Source organism: Phalaenopsis equestris, unplaced genomic scaffold (assembly GCF_001263595.1).
Source record: "Phalaenopsis equestris unplaced genomic scaffold, ASM126359v1 Scaffold000803, whole genome shotgun sequence".
NCBI lineage: Eukaryota > Viridiplantae > Streptophyta > Magnoliopsida > Asparagales > Orchidaceae > Phalaenopsis > Phalaenopsis equestris.
In genome coordinates this window covers 740,551-750,833 of record NW_018165243.1, presented here as the reverse complement: position 1 = coordinate 750,833, position 10,283 = coordinate 740,551, and the positions used below count along the sequence as shown (strand labels likewise).

Below are 10,283 nucleotides of genomic sequence, written 5' to 3'. Positions count from 1 at the left end.
GGACAATCAAAATTCGCGACGACCAAGGGTCCGAACGACTGTAAAATTGAATGACCACGAATCCTGACGACAAGAAGGCCACATAAATAAAAGTTGTGTCGACTAGAAGTTTGGACGACCAATAGTCAGGACAAGCTTGAAAATAGTCGGGCCACGAGCTCACTTATGTGTGATGACAAAAATAATCTGCATAACCCTCCTTAAATTAGTGTTAGAAATATAATTTTCTTTCACCGCACTTCTTTTACTATAAATAAGGGAGTCATTTTATGTAAGAGATGCCTTCATTTCGAGGCTCACTCCGCTCACCATTTATTAAAAATATTTGATTACATAAAAAGAATAACAAGAATCTAGGAATGTTTTTATTTGCCCCGCAAGTCGCCACATTGTACCCTCTCATCTCCTCCTGACCCTCTAATCTCTTAAAGGGCAAAGTCTATTAAAGGAGTAAATGTGAAGAATCATGTGATATGATCGTAAATACCTCTTACAATACTTGTAATACTAATTGATCTATCATTTAAATAAATAAAAAAAAAACAAAAAACAAAAAACAAAAAAGCCAGGAAAGGGAATTGGCTCCTTCGCTCGAGTTGCAGAATTGTACCTCACATCATCTTCCTCTCAGCCATTTTCATATATTATTAGTTATTGCTGTTAATCCACTTAAAAATCCTTTCTTCTTTTGGCCAATTGCAATCTGTTCTCTCTCCCCGGCCCCTCGGTTCCGCTGGCTCCCGTGATCGCCTAGGGTTTCTGCATCGCGGCGGTGTGAGGGGCAGCGGAGCGCAGATGGCGGCGGCTCAAGGGCAGGGGATCGAGCCGGCGCTTCTTGACGATATCATCAATCGGTTGCTCGAGGTGCGATCGGCGAGGCCTGGCAAGCAGGTGCAGCTGTCCGAGGCGGAGATCCGTCAGCTCTGTGTCGTCTCACGGGAAATCTTTCTCCAGCAGCCTAATCTCTTAGAGCTCGAAGCACCCATCAAGATCTGTGGTCAGCTCTCCCTTTCCTGCTCTTCTCTATTGAATGTTTCAGCTATGCGATTTACTTGTTGGAGATCCCGGGATTGAGAAGTCGTGCTTTTAGGATGGTAAATCGAAGTACTCTGAAAAGTTGATTTTTAGGAATTCAAGTTGATTGCTGGCCATTTTAGGGAGGAAGGATTTGTTGGTTTAATGGAATAGTTATGCTTCTGTTGATTAGTTTTTATTTATGTATTTTTTCCTCAACCTCTACTATTTCTTTCTTCTTTTTAAATCTTTTCGATGGGCTTGAGGATTACGGTTAGAGCAAGGAAAATTCGAATAGAAGATATTCAAAATGATTTCTGTAGGCTAGATTTATTGCCATAGAGAGCATTTTTTAGGAATGAATATATTAAAAAAAAAAAAAAAGAAAACAGAGCAAGGCCTCATAAAACTCACTCTAAATAATTGTCATATGTATATTATTGATGTGTTGATGTTTGGTTTGAGGAGAACGTTTTGTCTACTTATTGCTGCTTCTATTGGTGCGGGGAAAGTTAAAAATGTAAAATTTAAATGCTGATTGCATGGCTAGAGAATTTTTTCTTGATTCATTGATAGCTTAACTTTCAATGATAAAGATTATAATACTTTGAATGGTTATCATAATGCTGTTATTGATAATGTTAATGATGGGTATGAGCAAAGACTTTTCTCCACATGCATAGTATTGTTGCTGTTTCGCTCGTCATGGGTTTACTTTTAAAAAATACATATTTAAATTTTATCCTTACAGCTGGAGGAATTTTCCTGCAGCCACTAATGGCTTAGTTGAGGATGATAAAAAGTAATTATTATAATGAATATGTGATAAAATTAGAAAGTATAAATATGCTAATGGAAAATAGATTCATGTGGCTTCGGCATATATAATCACACCAAGAAAAAATATATGCCAAAGGATTAGGTAGTCAATAGTATGCTAAAGGTAACACTAGTATAGGTTATATAAAAAAATTTCATAGAATAGGTTTAGCACTATGGTTGTGTTTCTTTGGGCTCTACTTCAATCCTTTATGTGTTTGTCCATATAACCTTATGTTACAATCTTACCTTTCACAAGATATTTGAGCTTGACCATAGCTTTGAAATAGTTGTTAGTGATGTTTATTTTTGTTTTGCTGCATTAATTTACAATTATGCTCTATCGACGCCCTTCTCACATATCTTCAAGTTGTGAGGAGTGTTAAATGGAATCCACACCTTCCACTCTTGTTTCAATCACCATTTCATGACTTTTTTATTTGCTTACGTGGTTGATTTAGGGAATTTCATTATTTTGTTTTAAAGGCGGCTTCTTTGCAATTAGGTTTTGATGTCATGGGTCCCTATGATATTGGTCTCTCACAGAATAATTTGTACGCATAGTCTATTTTCTTATAATATTTTCTGTCATTATTAAATTTTATTTTTTTTAGGGTTTAGCACTATGGTTTTGTTTTCTTATAATATTAAATCTTATAATAATTTGTACCCCTGGAAGCGACGCGCTGTATAGCCTGAATACAGTGAAAAGTGTGCAAGGGCCGCTACACCGGCGCCCGGGTGTAGTGTTAAATAAGCAAGGGTTCCCACATTACGGGCGAATGCGGGTAAAGAAGTTAGTCCATGAAACTAATGAAACTAATATTAGGATAGGATCTTGGAATATAGGCACTCTCAAAAATAATTTCATACTTAAAACTTGAAAAAAAAATGAACAAGCATTTCCATCCTTCCTTATCCAAAATTTTAACTAAAATCATATTATGTTCTCTTCTAATGTTTATAACCTGATCAAAGCCCCTAGCTTTCTTATATCTTGCATTAATTACTCTATATATCTTATCTTCTCCTACCTTAATTCCAAGCGAATATTATTACTAAGCTTTTGATTTTTGCACTACAATCATTGCAAGAATACTAGCATCTTATAATTCATAAAACTCTCAAGAATATTTAATTTTTGACATTCTTTAAAAGAACGCTGCAATTCCAAAATAATCATGCTAATCCCCATTTCATCATCAAATCTCATTAACATCGAATTTATTTATGGACTCTCCTAAAAAATAGCAATCTTCTTAACATATCTAACCATCTTCTCCAATATTAAGTTTGGCTTACTTAAAAAAATTCCAATTGGCCTTGATCAACAAACTAACCTTTAAAACTTAACAATTTCAAACGCCACTACCTTATATTAACAAAATTATTTCTTTTGATTATTTTTCTTTATGTTCTTAAAATAGAAATCAATAACTAATCTATTGTATATTGCTAAAATTTCTCCTTTAATTATCTTACAATACTTCAAAAAGATTTTTCTTACCATATAAGTAAGAAAATGTCAATTTCAGTAATTTGGGAAGTCCACTTCAATAAGGAGTTAAATTTTCTTCAAGTTCATCATAATATGTGTTTGTAACTACATATCATTAATTACTGAGAGATTAAGAGTCTGTTTGGGGCAGTTGCAGTTGCGTTGCCAGCAAAGCTGGCTGTCTGTTTCTTGCGGCTGTGTGAAGGCAACTGTGAGACAGTTGTTTTGAAAAATGATCATTCTGCCCATGTTTAGTAAAATTGTTTAAAACAGAACTGCGACAGCGACATATTTGATACTTTAGAAGCAGAAATTTATTTCAAAACAGAATAAAAGTTCGAATACATCGCTCACTTAACAGTGAGTACCAAAAGTGCTAAGAAAAAAAAAAATAATAAAATTACAAGTAAGATAATGATGCTATTATTTTTAACATGAAGACGATGTATATCTCTTCTTAAGCTGTCCTCCAATGATGCTATCAATTTGCAATCACTTTTGGCAGCGGAATCAACATGACTGTCACCCATTGGAAAAAGTCACACTGTTCTGCAAACCTCCAGAGGCATCTGTGAAACTGTCGACCTCAGAAAGGAAGCGTTGAAAGAGACGAGACACTAGGGCAAAAGCGTCGAGGAAGCCGAGACGCTAGGTCAAAAGCATCGAGGAAAGAGCGGGATGCAGGGGTAGAAGCGTCGAGGGAGCCGAGACGCTAGGACAGAAGAGTCGAGGGAGGAGTGGGTCGGCTTTGAGTCTAGGGCAGAAGAGTTGAGGGATAGAGCGAGGGTACCAGCGAAAATAAGAGAGCTTTGAAGCATGCCGCGGGGCCAAACCCACGGCCCCGCATTCCGCCTTTTTTAAGGTTCATTGACTGCTGCCACAAAATCTAAACGAAAAAAAATGAAATTTGTCGTTTGGGGTCGCGCCGCACAAAATAAGCGGCACCCCAAACGGAGCCTAAGTATAGCTTATGCATAGCATTTCTATCTCTTATTCTATACCCACCATGAATCCATTCATAACCATAGTACAAAACCTATTGGAACAATATAATAATTTAAAACCATTTCTTAAAAAACATTATTTCTTGCTCAAATATACATTGAAAAAATCTATCGATCTTCCCAAATTGAATATTAAACTATATTTTAATCTGAACTTAAGCAATAAGCACTAAACAAATTCATAATGTTTTATTGACAATTATCCAAATAACAATTTATATCACTAACCCTATTCAGCCAATGAAAAATAACAATAAAAATAAATATTCATCTCAAAAATTTAATCTTTCAACCATCCATCTTCTGCTATCTAAACATAATTCATCTTTTTGACATTTTCAACATATAACAACTTATAACTTTCTCCACTGTTATTGGATTTACTCCTTTTAATATAAGTTCTTATAAAAAATAATATTATTCTTATGCTAACCATAGTGTCTACCATTTTTAATCATCATCATTAATCTTATCGCAATTATTTAAGGTCAACTATGAATCCTTTAATTCCCTTTCAATCCTATTGCAGGTTGCCTAAGGTATTAGAACTTCTCCTTAAAAAACATGCTAGATAATTTTATTAAGGTTACTTCAGTTCAACAATTATTAGAAAAAAAAGGGTAACAATTGTTGTTTCTAATTCTACGAACCAATTTTATCCTTTTCTGAATGGTGTATCTTGTAAACCACTTAAATCTAACTTTGATTACTTTATCTTCAATAAGCTGCTCTAATCTCACTCTCTCTCTCTCTTTAAAACACATACACAATATATATGTGTGCGTGTGTGCGCGCGAGTGTGAGTGTGTGTTCGTGTGTTCCATTTAAAGTCTCAGATTCCATGTAGCAAATCTAACTTAGATTTAGATCTAGTCAGCCTCACTTTTTTTATTTATTATTTTTTACAACAAATAGGTTAAACTGCGTTATGTTGTTTAAGAGTGACGTACTAGCCAACCCTTGCCAAAATTTTACCCAAATCGTGACAAAAACCTTCCATGCTTCACACTACAATAGGGTTAGACACTAATGCATTCTTTTTGTGCAAAGTCTTAAAGCTAGCATAATTAAAAGTTTGATTCATTTTATTAGTTTTGATGTGACTTTAATGACCAATTATCAAACTAACATCAACCCACAAACTCACATATATGCTAGAAACTGGTGATGGAAATTATCAAAATTTTTATTTTTTAAATTTTTAATTAATTAATTAATTAATTAAAATTTTATGACAGTGGTATTTTGATAATTTCCATCACCAGTTTCTAGCATATATGTGAGTTTGTGGGTTGATGTTAGTTTGATAATTGGTCATTAAAGTCACATCAAAACTAATAAAATGAATCAAACTTTTAATTATGCTAGCTTTAAGACTTTGCACAAAAAGAATGCATTAGTGTCTAACCCTATTGTAGTGTGAAGCATGGAAGGTTTTTGTCACGATTTGGGTAAAATTTTGGCAAGGGTTGGCTAGTACGTCACTCTTAAACAACATAACGCAGTTTAACCTATTTGTTGTAAAAAATAATAAATAAAAAAAGTGAGGCTGACTAGATCTAAATCTAAGTTAGATTTGCTACATGGAATCTGAGACTTTAAATGGAACACACGAACACACACTCACACTCGCGCGCACACACGCACACATATATATTGTGTATGTGTTTTAAAGAGAGAGAGAGAGTGAGATTAGAGCAGCTTATTGAAGATAAAGTAATCAAAGTTAGATTTAAGTGGTTTACAAGATACACCATTCAGAAAAGGATAAAATTGGTTCGTAGAATTAGAAACAACAATTGTTACCCTTTTTTTTCTAATAATTGTTGAACTGAAGTAACCTTAATAAAATTATCTAGCATGTTTTTTAAGGAGAAGTTCTAATACCTTAGGCAACCTGCAATAGGATTGAAAGGGAATTAAAGGATTCATAGTTGACCTTAAATAATTGCGATAAGATTAATGATGATGATTAAAAATGGTAGACACTATGGTTAGCATAAGAATAATATTATTTTTTATAAGAACTTATATTAAAAGGAGTAAATCCAATAACAGTGGAGAAAGTTATAAGTTGTTATATGTTGAAAATGTCAAAAAGATGAATTATGTTTAGATAGCAGAAGATGGATGGTTGAAAGATTAAATTTTTGAGATGAATATTTATTTTTATTGTTATTTTTCATTGGCTGAATAGGGTTAGTGATATAAATTGTTATTTGGATAATTGTCAATAAAACATTATGAATTTGTTTAGTGCTTATTGCTTAAGTTCAGATTAAAATATAGTTTAATATTCAATTTGGGAAGATCGATAGATTTTTTCAATGTATATTTGAGCAAGAAATAATGTTTTTTAAGAAATGGTTTTAAATTATTATATTGTTCCAATAGGTTTTGTACTATGGTTATGAATGGATTCATGGTGGGTATAGAATAAGAGATAGAAATGCTATGCATAAGCTATACTTAGGCTCCGTTTGGGGTGCCGCTTATTTTGTGCGGCGCGACCCCAAACGACAAATTTCATTTTTTTTCGTTTAGATTTTGTGGCAGCAGTCAATGAACCTTAAAAAAGGCGGAATGCGGGGCCGTGGGTTTGGCCCCGCGGCATGCTTCAAAGCTCTCTTATTTTCGCTGGTACCCTCGCTCTATCCCTCAACTCTTCTGCCCTAGACTCAAAGCCGACCCACTCCTCCCTCGACTCTTCTGTCCTAGCGTCTCGGCTCCCTCGACGCTTCTACCCCTGCATCCCGCTCTTTCCTCGATGCTTTTGACCTAGCGTCTCGGCTTCCTCGACGCTTTTGCCCTAGTGTCTCGTCTCTTTCAACGCTTCCTTTCTGAGGTCGACAGTTTCACAGATGCCTCTGGAGGTTTGCAGAACAGTGTGACTTTTTCCAATGGGTGACAGTCATGTTGATTCCGCTGCCAAAAGTGATTGCAAATTGATAGCATCATTGGAGGACAGCTTAAGAAGAGATATACATCGTCTTCATGTTAAAAATAATAGCATCATTATCTTACTTGTAATTTTATTATTTTTTTTTTTCTTAGCACTTTTGGTACTCACTGTTAAGTGAGCGATGTATTCGAACTTTTATTCTGTTTTGAAATAAATTTCTGCTTCTAAAGTATCAAATATGTCGCTGTCGCAGTTCTGTTTTAAACAATTTTACTAAACATGGGCAGAATGATCATTTTTCAAAACAACTGTCTCACAGTTGCCTTCACACAGCCGCAAGAAACAGACAGCCAGCTTTGCTGGCAACGCAACTGCAACTGCCCCAAACAGACTCTTAATCTCTCAGTAATTAATGATATGTAGTTACAAACACATATTATGATGAACTTGAAGAAAATTTAACTCCTTATTGAAGTGGACTTCCCAAATTACTGAAATTGACATTTTCTTACTTATATGGTAAGAAAAATCTTTTTGAAGTATTGTAAGATAATTAAAGGAGAAATTTTAGCAATATACAATAGATTAGTTATTGATTTCTATTTTAAGAACATAAAGAAAAATAATCAAAAGAAATAATTTTGTTAATATAAGGTAGTGGCGTTTGAAATTGTTAAGTTTTAAAGGTTAGTTTGTTGATCAAGGCCAATTGGAATTTTTTTAAGTAAGCCAAACTTAATATTGGAGAAGATGGTTAGATATGTTAAGAAGATTGCTATTTTTTAGGAGAGTCCATAAATAAATTCGATGTTAATGAGATTTGATGATGAAATGGGGATTAGCATGATTATTTTGGAATTGCAGCGTTCTTTTAAAGAATGTCAAAAATTAAATATTCTTGAGAGTTTTATGAATTATAAGATGCTAGTATTCTTGCAATGATTGTAGTGCAAAAATCAAAAGCTTAGTAATAATATTCGCTTGGAATTAAGGTAGGAGAAGATAAGATATATAGAGTAATTAATGCAAGATATAAGAAAGCTAGGGGCTTTGATCAGGTTATAAACATTAGAAGAGAACATAATATGATTTTAGTTAAAATTTTGGATAAGGAAGGATGGAAATGCTTGTTCATTTTTTTTTCAAGTTTTAAGTATGAAATTATTTTTGAAGAGCATAAAAAGCATTTTAGTGACCTATGTTATAGATTGATATAAAAAAATAAGGCTAAGTTGCTCTAAATAGGGTGCTTAAAGTTAAGAATTTAAATTAATAATATCTATCTATTTAATTTTTTAGAGGTTTGTGGGATATTATCTAAGTTTTGAAAACCAGATCGGTTGGTTTGACTGTGAACCGGTCAGTGGCGAACTAGTCAGTGGCCTGGTTCAAGCATCTAATTAAAACACATCAGCATCAAATCGTTCCAGATCATCTGAAACATCCAGTCAATCGAGAAACCAGTTCCAGTTTGCGAGAACCGGGCCAAATAACTTCAAGCATGAACTGCTTAGATTTTCCCTGTGCCGCTTCGATTTCCTTCCCAAAAAGCAGGAGGATAAAGTTTCCCAAGACTTGTTAAATTTACACGTTATCCCAAGTCTTAACATGTTTTATGTATAAATCAAATAAAAATTTACATCTTAACTTTTTTCACTTTGACTAGCTTTCAAATATTAAATGAACATGCTGGTTGTTTTGACTTTTGAGACAATTTAATATTTTTTATTAAAATTTAATTAATGTTCTTATCCATTTTTTAGGAAATCAAGTAAATTTTTTTTTTTATGTTTCAAAATGAAGCAATAACATGTGAAATGTGAAGCATTTTTTATTAAAATTTAATTGATAAAGTTTTTTAATTTTTTTGTGATTCTGTGGACTACTTAATGTGTAATTTAAAATATAAGTCATAGATTACCATTCATTAGAAATATAATTTTATTATTCATTCTAAGTAGAAATTTTTTGTTAAACTTTTGTTTTTTTTCTCTAGCTTTTGTTTTAATGTCAATCAAAATTTTAAATTTTATAATTCTGATTCTGATCGAATCATTTTGATTATATTTAAATATTTTTTATGATTATTATATCATCCTGTTCGATCTTCGGTTCGACCGATGAACCTTGAACCTTGAACCTCTTTTTCTTCCAGTTCGATGTCTGTTCCAGTTGTTACAATCTTGGATATTATTATAGTTTTGCTGATAATTTTTTTAATTAAATTTTGAAGATTAAAATGTTGCAAAAAATTTTAGGAAGAAATATTTTTGGAACCAAAATTTCATTATATTGAGGTTCTTCAAGATAGTGTTAACTATTGATGAATCAAACTTATGAGTTATACAATTAAATTATGAGAGAAAAAAATGAATCATAAACTAAAAAATTATGATAATTTGGGGTGTCAGGCTGTTTTATTTCATATTTATTATGGAAATAAAATTTTTGTTGATATAATTAGAAAAATACAAATAAATGATCTTCTTATAATTTTTATGATCTTTAAAAACACATGATTAAATATCACAAGAATTGATTTAGTCTGTATCAAGACAAAATGGTGCACATTAAAGTATGTTGAAATTGTTAATGATATCTAAATCAGAGTACTGACTATTGTAAAAAGTTAGTGGAGTGAACAAGGAGCCTTCAGCTATAATAAAAGTATTTCAAAAAATTAAACTGAGTCTAGATATTTTGTTATCAGTTATAGAGGTGTTTTTATAAGAATATTAGAAATATGTCAAAAATTAAATTGAGTCTATATATTTTGTTATCAGCTATAGAGGTGTTTTATAAGAATAGTCAGCTTGAGGCTATATGTTTTTTGTACATGACTATTATAATTGGCGATACATCCCCAAATTGAAAAGAAATAAAGAAATTATCATATGATATCTACTTTCTATTGGGTGTGATACTCATAATTATTAATTAATATTATTAAAAGATAAAATGTGATCTAATTGTGGTAGGCGTAAGCCTATCATATCTATTATATAAAAGGAGGATATATATATATATATATATATATATATATATA

At 32.5% G+C, this 10,283-nt stretch overlaps 1 protein-coding gene across 2 annotated transcripts in view; it reads left to right on the top strand.

Annotated features, from left to right (window-relative positions):
- Positions 1–582: 582 nt before the first annotated feature.
- Positions 583–10,283, top strand: part of LOC110031344 (serine/threonine-protein phosphatase PP1) — a 28,855-nt gene continuing 19,154 nt past the window's right edge. For both annotated transcript variants that reach the window (XM_020734505.1, XM_020734504.1), the window contains exon 1: positions 583–997. In XM_020734505.1, the coding sequence (XP_020590164.1) occupies positions 796–997 (202 nt within the window). In that variant the 5' untranslated portion in view covers positions 583–795. The remainder of the gene's footprint in view (positions 998–10,283) is intronic.